The sequence below is a fragment of the Lycium barbarum genome, chromosome 10, assembly GCF_019175385.1.
Source record: "Lycium barbarum isolate Lr01 chromosome 10, ASM1917538v2, whole genome shotgun sequence".
NCBI lineage: Eukaryota > Viridiplantae > Streptophyta > Magnoliopsida > Solanales > Solanaceae > Lycium > Lycium barbarum.
The window spans coordinates 38359050-38372165 of NC_083346.1; the positions used below are offsets into that span (position 1 = coordinate 38359050).

Below are 13116 nucleotides of genomic sequence, written 5' to 3' on the forward strand. Positions count from 1 at the left end.
CTATCTCCCATCCTGTGTTATCTTTCAGGTTGCTTATTATGCTTCTACATTGATATTGATCCTGCTTTACATACTTAGTACATTCTTCGTACTGACGTCCTTTTGTTTGTGGACGCTGCGTCATGCCCGCAGGTGCACAGGGAGACAGACTTGATCCATAGCCACATTCTCAGGGACTACATAGCGGAGCTCCATTTCATTCGGAGCTATAGCTTTTGGGTACTTATTCTTTTGTGTATATAATTATGGGCATAGCGGGGTCCTGTCTCGCTTATGTGATATGTTATACTCTCCTTAGATGCTCGTAGACATGTGTATGTGGTTAGGTATGTCTGGCCTTTATTTTTTTTTGGGCCTTGTTGGCCTATATTTTTTTTTGTATATCATTTTGCTGGCCTTGTTGGCTCATGTACATTGATGTGGCATAGATGCCTATGATGATATAAAAGATGTTGTTGTCCAATAGGACTAGTATGACGGATGAATAGAAATGTATGTTTAATTATGTGGCTCACCTAGATGTAAGAGTAAGTGTAAGTCTAGGGGTGCCGGGGTAGGCTAGCACCGGGTGCTCGTTGCGGCCCCCTTAGACGGGTCGTGACAATATCCTCCACCACCGAAGCCACCATTATCCATCCATTGAAATGAAAAAAACTCCAACAAGAACTCAAACGAACAAACACGAAGGAACACCCATTTTTTGCTTGTTTGAAAATTGATGAGAAATCAAAAAGTCTTTTGCTTTTTCTTTTGTATATCACTGTGGAAGGGTGATGAGGCTACTAGCACTAGTTGAAAAAATCAAAAAAAAGAAAGGAGAATGGAAAAAGAAAAGGAAGGAGAAAGAAGATGGAGAGGCGTGAGGGTGTGCAATGATTGAGAAAGGGAGACGAGCTCATAGGAGCTCCGACAATGGTGGAAATGGGATGAGATCAGTGAGAAGGGGAAAAAATGAAAAAGACAGGGAGAGGTTTGAGGGGTGGGGATGGTGTGGCGTGAAGATGGAGGAGAAGAGGAGGGATGGGGCGGCGGCGTGGTGGAGGAATAGAGCAGGCGTGAAAGGAGGAGATAGAGAATGAAAAAAAAAAAAGTAGGGGTGAAGGATGCAGGGATGAAGAAGAAAGGGTGGGTGGGCAGGTTTGGAGGCCTGGGGGTGGGGGGACTACAAAAACATTTATTTTAATAAAAAAAAGAATAAACAAATAAATTTTAATAAAAAACGTGCCACTTTTTAATTATTTTTTATATTTTGTGTCACGTCAACTTGTAGGGTGGTATTAAATTCACTTTTTAAATGTTCAAGTGTGTAATAAATCGTCTGTATAATTTGAGTTAGAGCTCAAAATTTTTAGAATAGTTCAGGGGTCATTTGATGTATTTTGCCGCTACTTTTTCTACACTTTACATTTCGAGTACCTGTTGTATTCATGTAAGAGAGGAATGAGCATTTAACTTTGTAAGCTTTGCAATGTATACTCCTATAAATAAGACACTATGCTCCTATTGGAAGATATATAAAATTCACTTGAATAAGAGAGAGGTCTCCCTGCATTATTCCTGTATATCTTCTCGTGTTCAATGTCATTATATTTAGCTTTCATTTCACAACAATTTGATTTTTTTTTCTCTTTTTCTCCAAAATCTACATAAACGGCTGTATTTGGTATGGTGGAAAATATTTTTCTATTTTCCAATTTTTTCATATTTGATTGGTCAAAATATTTTCTAATATAAGTAAAAAAATAAGTTTCAGTTGAAATCCTAAATTTATTGTCTCCTCCCACGTCCCACCCCATCCAACCCCCACCCCTTGACCATACTACTCCTGCCATTCCTCAAACCCCACTCCCTACCCCATCTCATTGCCATAATGTTTTGCTAGATTACATATAAGTATTCTTGAGATTATAATTTTTTACTTATTTCCAAAAAATAAAAAATAAGTAAGAAAATACTTATTTTAAAAAATTTATTTCCTAGGAAAGAATTTTCCTTCTACCAAACACACCCAAAGGACTCGTTTAGCTGGGGAACAAGTTATCTGTGGATTAATTATCCCATATTAGTTATCACGGGATTGTTATCACACTCTCAATGTGGGATAAAAATAACACTACAATCTCGGGATAACTAATCTTGTGATTAGTTATTCTGGGATTTTATCCCATTCGAGCTTAGGATAAACTCATCCCAAATCTTATTCCCGGATTAGCTAGCGTCTGGCTATAGATTCCCAAAAAAAAAATTGAAAAACTTAATTTGGCAGATTTTTTTTTCAGGTTTTGAAAATATGTTGGGCCATAGTTTTTCAAAACATATTTCGCTTTTTGTTTTGGAAAACATAAAACATTACTTATACCTATAAGTTCTAAAAATTATCAAGAATACTCAATCAGACAAAACATACATACTTGCTAATCTCAAATTGTGCATAACATGATATTTTAATAACAATTGCTAATGACACAGTTAATAGCTACTATAATCAAATTACAATATAAAGATTCATCCGTGCAAGAAAAAAAACAGCGGTAGTAACTAACTATTCTTTAATGTACTTTCCCACATTGTACGAACATTATTTACTTATAGAAGAGACTGCTTTAATTGTGAAAACATGATAGATACAACTTTAATGGAGGAACATGGTAGATAGAATTAGTTGGTCTTAAATAAATGAGTTCTTTTTATAAATATAAAAGTTTGGGGTAATTTTTAAAAGTACTGAAAAGGCCAAAACATAGATTTTGATCCAAAAACAGGTTTGAGCCAGAATTTGAGAATTTGAAGATTTATTTTCAAAATCCGTCAAAATTTTATGTCCAATCAAAGATTTGAAAACAAATCTTCAAAATATGCTCCCAAAATCTATGGCCATGCTGGAGCTTATCTCTTATCCCTTGTACCAAACGTGCCCTCAATATGGGATAAAAATAACATTATAATTTCGAATTTTTATACCGATCAAATGTGAAATAAACTTATCTCAAATTTAATCCTGATATTAATTATCCGTTTATCCTGTACCAAACGAGCCCAAAGTGTTTGTTAGACTACTTTGATTGAGATGAAACCCAAAGAAATATGATTGGCTAAGCCAATTGCGAAGAAGTAGCGAAACAGAACCACAACCACGAAACCCAAGACCAACAAATATGGCCAAAGCTCCCTAATTTACTTGTCAAAGTGCTGACACTCTTTGTTGTTAATAATTGTGTTGTGGTTCATTCAATGGCTTCATCTCTCTCACTTTATCATCAACATATCTACTGTCTCTCTCGTATTACTCTTTGTTTAACCAGATGCCCACATCATATTTCAACTCGTTCTGCACCATATTTTCGCAAGAGTTTCCTCAAATTTGATTCTCGTAGAACAACACTTCTGTTTGCTGTTACAGAATCTGATTCACCCAAATCTCTTGAACCTGACCCTCTAAGTCTTCTCCAAGAACTCGCTGTAAGTTCATTTTTGTTCCCTACTCTCTCTATCTGCACCATTTCACTAGGCACAGAGTTCAAAAAAGAAAGGAAGACTGGGTTCGCTTGAGCCGTGAGTGTTTTGTGCTAATTTATTAAGCCCCCCCTCGTTATTTTTGCAGGACAGTTTTGTTCTACCTGCAGATTATTTTTCGCAGCTTCCTCGTGATCTTCGCTTAGATGTAAGTTATTTTCTTCTTCTCATGTGGGTTGCTAGTCATATAGTACATTGCATATGTATCTTGGAACTATTCTGCAAAACAATATGGAAATGGTTAAAGAAAATGTTCCATTTCTTAAACAATTGTTTTGATAAGCGGTAATAGACTTGTTGTATCACAAACAATAACAGCCTTTTTTGATGGTTATTACGTATTGTTTCATAAATGTATCGTATTGTATAGTGTTGTATTGTTTTGATGAATATATTGTATCGTTATCCTTTGTTACATAATGGCACACATCAACAATCTCACGAATTAACTTACAATATTATTAAAAATAAAGTAGGGTACATGGTAGAGTTATTATTAAAGAAAAAAGGGTAGTATGAAGGATAAAATAGGATCATTAAATAATAAGAAAATTCAAAATGAGAAAGAAAAAAAGGGTAACGACGCGACCACACCAAATTGGTCGTTACATAAAATGATGGATCTAACGATACGAATAAATTTTAAGTAACAATCAAAACAAACATTGTGTTTTAAATAACAAAACGATACTGTACAATAGGTAACAACCATCCAAATAAGCTGTAAATAGCATGATTTATCATCGCGACTTGCAAGATATCACTCTTTCGAGAAGTATTTCTCCACGCCTCAAGCCTTCTTTGCTCTTTAGAATTTTTTGCTCCTCCAACATTGAGAGCAAGATTGCAGGTTGGATTTTATTAGAGTAAAATCAAGTCGCCAGGAACTTGTTGTAAAACAAACAATCAAAACAAACATTACAACAACAACAACATACCCAGTTGAATCCCACAATGTGGGGTCTGGGGAGGGTAAAGTGTACGCAAACCATACCCCTACCTTCCAGGTAGGGAGACTGTTTCCGAAAGACCCTCGGCTCAAAAGAAAATAAGGAAAACAAGGGAAAAGAGTCAGATACGGACAAGCAAATCAAAACAATGCGAAAATGAGAAATAGCAAGAGCAACGAAGTCATGATAAAACAACAAAGATTGGCAAGACCAACACATAGAAGCAGGATAAAATACTCCTAATATGAGAAAGGAAACCTCGAGGCCCCCCACTAGCCCTCTACCCTGATACTCGACCTCCACCCTCTCCTATCACCGGTCATGTCCTCGGTAAGCTGGAGTAACGCCATGTCTTGCCGAATCACCTCTCCCCAGGCCTTCTTTGGCCTATCCCTCCCTCTCTTCAGGCCCACCACTGCCATCCTCTCACACCTCCTCACTGGCGCATCAGCGCATCTCCGCTGCACATGGCCGAACCACCTCAACCTCCCTTTCCACATCTTATCCACCACAGGGGCCACACCGACCTTATCTCGAATCACTTCATTCCGAATCCTATCTCTCCTGGTATGCCCGCACATCCATCTCAGCATCCGCATCTCAGCTACCTTCATCTTCTGGACATGCGCTTTCTTAACTGTCCAGCATTCCGTCCCATACAACATAGCCGGTCTAACCACCGCTTTGTAGAACTTTCCCTTTAGAATAGACGACATCTTCTTATCGCACAACACTCCCGATGCGAGCTTCCATTTCATCCATCCCGCTCCAATATGATGTGTGACATCGTCGTCAATCTCGCCAGTCCCTTGGATGATCGACCCCAGGTACTTGAAACTTTCTTTCTTCAGGATGATTTGAGTATCTAGCTGCACGTCCTCGTCCTCTACTTGACTCCCATCACTGAACTTGTACTCTAAGTACTTTGTCTTAGTCTTGCTCAACTTGAAACCCTTCGACTCCAGAGTCTGTTGCCAAACCTCCAGTCTTGCGTTAACACCAATCAAAACAAACATTGTGTTTTAAATAACAAAATGATACTGTACAATAGGTAACTGCAATCCAAATAAGCTGTAAATAGCATGATACTCCCTCCGTCCCATAATAAGTGTCACCTTAGCTAAAAACACGCATATTAAGAAACCAAAGGTGAAAATGTAAAGTTCACCAAATTACCCTTATGTAAAAAAAATTATTTTTCCTCTTGATGATTAAAGCATGCACAAGTAGTCCATCTTTTGACATTGGGAATCCAACCATCATTATTTAGAGTACTAGTACTTCTTTTGTCTCTTACTAATCCTATCTTCCATAGGCCAAAACTTTCATTTTCACGTGAAACCCAAAATTTGACATTGTGAATCCAACTTTTGGCCTTGAATAATGAAACTTGTCATTTTTTGACCAAGGGAAAAGATGGAAAAAACTAGTCAATATATGCATTGGTATCCCAAGGTGACACTTATTATGGGACAAAAAAATTTGGCTAAGGTGACACTTATTATGGGACAGAGGGAGTATGATTTATCATCGCGACTTACAAGATATCACTCTTTCGAGAAGTATTTCTCCACGCCTCAAGCCTTCTTTGCTCTGTAGAATTTTTTGCTCCTCCAACATTGGGAGCAAGATTGCAAGTTGGATTTTATCAGAGTAAAATCAAGTCGCTAGGAACTTGTTGTAAAATTTGGTTGCTGAGTTTTCTGTTCCTTTATTACTGGCAATGAGGTTGTGGTTCCGGTATAATTGTCTTCCTACTAGCCTTAGGTCATCTGTGTGACTTTTGAATTCTTATGTTGGTTTGTTTAGAGGTCTGGATGTTTGGGTTTCATTTGCATCATTAAAGGGGGTGGGGTTCTATATCACTTTGGTTTAGTTCTGATGTATAAATTTCAACATGGTGTAGCTGAATGATGCAGCATTTGATCTTTCAAATGGGCCAGTTAAAGATGAGGTTAGTGACCCATACTAATTATTTGTTTGTAACTTCTTTACAATGCGTAATATCTCAACCATGAAATTGAAAAATCTTGGATCAGCAATTTGATTTGGCTAGTTGTACTATACAAAGCTACTCATTTACTCCCATTGTTTCAATTTAAGTGTCTTAGTTTGACTAGGCAGGGACTTTAAGATATAAACAAGACTTTTGAATTTTGTGGTCTTAAACAAAAGATGCGTGTAATGTACGAAATGTCCTTTGAATCTTATGGCTTAGACACGCCATGTAGAATGTTGGAATTTGAGAGTTACCCAATCTAAAAAGAGGCATTTTTTTTCGAACAAACTAAAAAGGAAAGTAAGCCACTTAGAGTGAAACGGAGGGAGCATATTTTTTGATGACTTGGCGCAAACTCTCCCACTGTTTAGGTTGTGTTGATTATGACTACAAAACCTCCTGTCTGAGATGACAAAAAGAAATGAATCTTGATAGGGTTTTCCATCATCACCTGCCCAGACATCTTTCTCGGAATTCTTCCTCATTTTCTGCTAAGTTTGTACAGTAAAAGAAACTATGTAGAGGAACCTCTGTGGAAATTTAAATAAACGTAAAAATGAAAACTGCTGAGGATTGGAGTTATCTGAGGTTGGATTAATTGACAGAATATAAATACAGAAAGCATGGATTCTTGCAATGTAATTAACAGTGAAGATGATAAAAGATGCAGTATGCTGCTGATGGGATAAAGGAAAATTACCCCCTAGTTTTTCTCAAATGTCTGCATTCAGATATTCCGGACAGGAATAAAAATGTTTTTAGAAGTTCTGTTAGTAATCAAACAGGATTTTCTGTGTTCCAGTTTTTGATGATATACTCTATATTCCAATTTTAAACAAGTTGATATTCATCTTTTCTCTTGTTCAGCTGTGGTTCATGTTAATTGGTTCTTTTCCCTATGTGTAAATGTGAAATGTGAAATGTGAAATTTGAAGCTATCAAGCCACCCTTATAACAACAGAGGATGAAGAAAGCAAAATTGACTGAGAAAAGTACATTATAGATTGTTGTTTTAATCTTGCATTTGCAGTGTGGCGAGGAGGTGGGAGAGACATTGTTGAATATAAGCCGAGCATGGGAACAGGCTGATACATCAACATCCACAGCTTTAGTGGACAAGCTGCCTTTATTGGTTGGCTCATTGACGGGCTCTCAAAAATCAGGCAAGAAAGAGCCTACAACTATGATGCTTTACTTTTTTTTTTTTTTTCGATGAAGTAAGTTGTTATATTCGAAAAGCATCAAGAAGATGCAAAAAGCTTTACAAAGAAAAGGATAAAAATCCAGACACTGCAAAAAAACTATTTAGACTGGGAGTTTAGAACCATGAGCAAAAAACTCAAGGCTGCTAAGCCATGATGCTTTGCTATGATGCTTTATTTCTCACCTTTAACAAGCAAATTGAGTTCCTTTTTCCACCTGAATTTCATTCTTATTACTAGTTAGCATTTGGAAGACGCTTGTTATCAGCTGGAAGAAGGTTCCAGTCCATGGGACAATATGGTGAAGGTGAAGTACAGAAGGTACTTATGGAATTCCTATACATCTTCTCATGTGTTAAAAACATAAATTCCCTATCTTCCGAGTAGAGGAGTAAATGTCATATTTACGTAATAAAAGTTAATTTTTGAACTTACAATCTTCAAAAATTTATTATCCAGGTCTAATTTGGGTGAATGACTTAGAGGGGGCATGAAAAGTAAAACGTTAGACGGGTAACCTTGATAGGGAGGACTTAGTTCAGTGTTTGGATGAGGATAGAGGTTGAGAGAGAGAAGCCATCTATTAAAAAGTCTATTCTTAATTTTCTATTCTCGAATGCATTTCTACTTTTGTTTTTGCTGTTGATAATCTTAAAGAGTGGAAAAAAAAAGTGTCATATTATATCACCCTGACATATCTGCATATGTGTTGCTCATTTGGTTTTCATCGGTTAAGCTAGCGCGTAGATTAGATGGCGGTTTGTAAAATAACAACTAACTGATTGTATTTGTTAAAATCTAGTCCTCCAAGTTCTCCAAAATTTTTTTACTTTAGATTTAACAATCTCCAACATGTCTAATGGTCTTGTTGCTTTTTAGCTACAATCAACAATCTCCTTATTGTTGCATGTCATAGTAAGTTCAGGACTTGCTTTGATTCCCATGGCAATGCCCTAGGCCAGTAGCACTTCGCTATTATCTAAAAAAAAAAGAAAAAAAAGAAAAATAAACTTTATGAAGTTGGCCATTTGAGCAAGACATATGTTATAAGGGCCTCTAAATAATTATTGTGCATCTCTCACATCTCATAGCTTGGATAATGATGACAAACACCCTGTGGTCACATATGATAGCACTCTTTTGAGTCGCTATTAAAGGTTTGCTTGTCTACTAATTTGGAATACTGATTGAGATTTTCACCTAAATTAGGAGAAAACGTAACAAGTGGATGAGCCAAATTATTGGAGCTTGAGTTCTAAGAATTGGTACCAGAGAGTAGAGCCAGGTTAGGTGCTACGATCCAATATACACAAACGACTGTGGAATATCAAATAACAATAACTGAAAGCAAACTAAAAGATAGGATTTGATTAAAATAAATGAAAATAGTCTGAAGGAGTTTAACCAGAAAAATCTAGAACCCTAGATGAATGTCTCGAGCAACAATCGACTTATGAATTTGATCGCCTCCAAAGAAAGATAAAATAGATTTCGAGATAAAAAGAATAAAGAAGAAGATTACCCTCAAGAATCTCAATTCTTGAAAACGGGCAATCCGAAGTCAACTTGAAACCAAAAGGTCCAATTTTTTCTCAGAGTTCTAATCTTTCAATATGCCAAAACCTAATGAAACACGAGTCTAGGGTCTTATTTTATACTCCTCTTTTAAAATCCCAGTCTGTGACTTGCGTGCAATTGTGCGTTTCTGTGGCCAATTATGCACAACTCAGGTAATGTTTCTGCCAATTGTGCATACTTGTGTGCCCCCAGGTAAGTGATCTTTAGCCTTTTTGTGTCCTGTTCATCTGTTTCTTGCTCTATTTTCTCTCCCACATCTTCCATTGTGAATTCTTGAAGATCATGAAGCTCCCTACCGTGCACTCCTTGGACGTTCTTGGACTTGGAGCGAGTCAATGGTCCGCTAGTCAATTCGAGATTATCCACAATGTGCTCCGATTTGTCCGGACTATCCAGGATCGTATCATTGGGCATAGAGGAGTATAAGTACTCAGTAGCTGTAAGAGTCTGAACTAGAAGTCTCAATTCCACCTCACCTTGTGATCTTGGACTGCTAGGTTTGACAAGCATACTAAGAAGGTGACACAATGTGATGTGTGTATCCCTTGTGGAATAGGTTACTAGGTTTGGGTATATTGCCCGAAGTTTGGATGAATGATGCTAAATGAACTGTAGTTGGTCCTCTTTGAATTCAATTTTAATTCTAGAGCAGTAGTTTTTAATGGTTAAAAAGATTTGTGGGACAAGAATGAAGACTAAAGGTGGACATGCGGCTCATTCCTGAGATTTTACCCACATTAACCTTTTCGATTCAAGTCCTCTGGGTGAAATAACTGAGAACTATTGTCAGGCATAATTTATTCTTCAAAAGCACTCTACTTGGTGCCATCAAATATTTCTTTGCTCTTACAACTTTGGTACTTGATCACTATAGATTGCTAAAGTTATGATAGAGACTGGAAAGTTGTTGTCTGCAAGTCCTGCATCTGGGGTTGATGGTGAAGAAAAGCAGCAAACCAGGACATTCAAGGTATTAAATGGTATTTGCATTAATTTTTTTTTCCAAGGTGTCGTCGCATTTTATCCTAAAAGTATCTTTTTCGCTTCAGTTTGGGGATCTTCAGGTTGAATTGACCCCTGGAAAAGCCTACATTGGAGCTACCATTGCAATTATCTTTAGGTAATTGGTTTTTTGAGCTGCGAGCCTCTATATCTTTCATTCAAGGTTAAAAAACATTTCGTGTCTGCCATTGGGAATACAGTTTTCTTTCTTGGGAATTAAGTCAAGGGGTACGGAGCATACCAGAGAGCTCATTACAGTACGCAAATGACAATGCCTTGTTGCTTGCTAAGGTAACACGCTAGAAAACCACTCATTCAGTTAATATTTATTTGTGTTGGTATATATGAAAATAGTTTTGTTGTTGCAGTCCCTGCGAGGAACTCTGCTTGTGATGTCCTATGCATCGACTGTTTTATCTGCTTTTGCAACGGTGGGACTTATTTTACTTGGGGGACAACTCAAGTCGGAAGATAAGTGAGAAGTAAGTAAAAAAAAAAAATTCCTCCTTTCTTCCCTCCTATTTATTTGTGTATTTCTCTCTTTATTTTCATTACCCACAGGCTGGGCCCTTTTGGGGGAGGGGGAGGTACTTGGTTATCTTAGGAGGCTAATCACTAGAAGGTCTTCTGTGGCTGGATTATGACTATGAAACCTCAACGAACTCTAAGTAGTTGAAATTATTCTACTTCTGATACAATCTTTCTGCTGTTAGACAACTAAATCACTTTATTATCTAGGTTTTCTTTTGTTTCCTCGCAAAGTTAAGATTCGACAGATGCTCATGATATCTTCGATAGCAATATTAGAAACTTAAGCCATTTATTAAGCTGTGATTTGCTCTGTGTAGTCTGTAGTAGAACATTTGCCCTGATTCAGACTAAGAGTGTACTAATTTTTCTGGAAACATTTTTTACTCATTAAAGATGAACCTTTGGTATGACGCTAACAGGAACTATGGTTCTCAAAAGGTTCCTTAATTTCTTAAAGAGACTGAAATGCTACTTCAGTGAGGGACAACTAGTTTTATCTGGTATAACTTAGCCTATAAACTTCCTAAAATAACAACATAAATGACCAAGTACAGGACCAAAAGATCTGATTTGATAATGCCAATATTAAGTTTATGGAGATCATATCCTGTCGCCTTAAATACAATGTACAAGACATTGAGCGTAAAAAACTTTACAACTTCTATAAAGTTATTATGGTTATTAAAAAAAAACTTTCAACTTCTTCTAACACCTACTGTGCCTATTAAGTATACAAGCAGCGCTGTTAGACCTTTAAATTTGGGTCCCAATTCATAGAGCTACAAAAGTAAAAACAAATAAATCTTCTGAAATTTTATACTAATTAATGAGAAAACTAAGATATAACAAATCGCTCTGTAAGTAACTCAATTTTATATTCAGCAAAATAAAAGGACTCAATAATTTTATCTAAATGCAATGCGATGTAGCAAAAGCCTGTCAACTGAAAATGTTTAACACCATCATCTATTAAAAAATCTTAAGTAAGAAGAAAAAAGAGACAGAATTATTATATAGTTAAATAGTGCTACAAAAGTCTGCAGTACAAAAGCCCAGGTATGTCAAGGAAAAGTGCGAGTAAGCTTATATGTATGAGGATGCTTCATTTTGTGCAGATGTATCCGCTCTGCGTACAAGCTCTTGGAAATCCCAAATTATATCTTGTGCACCTATGAATTTAAAGCATCTAAAACTTCAAACTATTCTGTCTATATTCCTGATACAGTGATAATCTCCTGAAATCCTCTTATGTTATATATTTCAGGTTCTAAATTCTTGTCTAGCCTTAGTTGTAAAAGTAGAAACTCAAGAAGATTGTAGCTGCATAGGCTGCAATTATCAGGCTAGAAGAATGTACCTTTCAGGTGAACCATCTTCATAGTGCTGTCTCGTGGCATATTGATTTTTTTGTGCATCTATCAAAAGAACCACTGTCCTGTGTACAATGCAATGAACTTATCTGATTGGTTTAGTTTTACTTTGGTCCAATCTTGTGAGCGGTTTCTCCTGGAGCACTTTTGTTTTTAGAAGGAGAAAAAGTGAATATTAGTTCACAGAGCCAGAGACTGGCTGCTTGGGTTGTTCTTTCCTTTTACCATTCAGAGTGGCTTTATGGCTCTTATACTCAATGTGGAAGTGTTTCACATATCAATACGCATTTCACTTGCACTTCTTTAGTTAATAATGTTGTTTCAAATTTGTGTTGCCATTTCTTTAATCTCTAGGTCTTTCATCTCCTATGCTTGTGATATCCTGTTCATTTCTGTGCTTTCCTTATGGACTTGTCATTTTTTTTTCTAGGACATTCCGGTTGCTGATAGACTAAAATGTGGATCAACAACCTGTTGCTGGAATTCCAATGGTATCAGTAAACTCGGTTGGATAACTAAGCATGTTACTTTGAATGTGATGGCCTCCTTAAATTTGAGTATATCAAAGGTTCTTCGGTTGTAGCTTCAATGTTGCATCCTTGCTGACTGCAAAGCTTGTTGTAAATATTATTTTGGCTTCTTGGATTTTAAGGCTTTTAAAACATTCATACTTTTAGAATGTCTGAATCATTTTTAAATTTTTGCTTTAAGCCGCGTCTTCTGTCAGTCAATGTATCAATATTCCATGTGATCTTCTCGTGATTTGTCTTCCTTAAGAGGGATGCTTCCATATGCCATCGATGCTGCATCTCAATCTGAGATAATTTGGTTATTTGGGATTCTCTCTGGTAGCATAGAAACACATTTCATAATCGATAACATCAAGTTTGTTGTCACTTATCCTATACCATCACAAAAAAACATGCCCACTTTCCGTGATTTAAGAATTGTTTCATCAAAGGTAAAGTGTG

At 36.7% G+C, this 13116-nt stretch overlaps 1 protein-coding gene across 2 annotated transcripts; it reads left to right on the forward strand.

The window, feature by feature from the left end:
* Positions 1–3088: 3088 nt before the first annotated feature.
* On the forward strand, positions 3089–12855 carry LOC132613819 (uncharacterized). Of its 2 annotated transcripts, XR_009572104.1 has the most exons (11): positions 3089–3459; positions 3602–3661; positions 6370–6417; positions 7493–7625; positions 7909–7985; positions 10117–10212; positions 10292–10362; positions 10445–10535; positions 10613–10726; positions 12040–12139; positions 12576–12855. XR_009572104.1 is itself a non-coding variant. In XM_060328078.1 (10 exons), exons 1-9 carry the CDS (start codon positions 3232–3234, stop codon positions 10721–10723), a joined length of 915 nt encoding a protein of 304 aa, XP_060184061.1. In that variant the 5' UTR covers positions 3090–3231; the 3' UTR covers positions 10724–10726; positions 12576–12855. The 2 variants fall into 2 exon arrangements, 1 of the variants encoding a protein (XP_060184061.1); XM_060328078.1 differs by lacking the exon at positions 12040–12139 and having other exon boundaries at positions 3090–3459.
* Positions 12856–13116: the final 261 nt, after the last annotated feature.

Excerpts from the sequence above, each read along its gene's own strand:
- LOC132613819 (XM_060328078.1), top strand. The coding sequence starts at position 3,232 with ATGGCTTCATCTCTCTCACTTTATCATCAACATATCTACTGTCTCTCT. Across the intron at positions 7,626-7,908 it reads GACGGGCTCTCAAAAATCAG|CATTTGGAAGACGCTTGTTA; the intron begins GCAAGAAAGAGC and ends ATTACTAGTTAG. Across the intron at positions 7,986-10,116 it reads GTGAAGGTGAAGTACAGAAG|ATTGCTAAAGTTATGATAGA; the intron begins GTACTTATGGAA and ends TGATCACTATAG.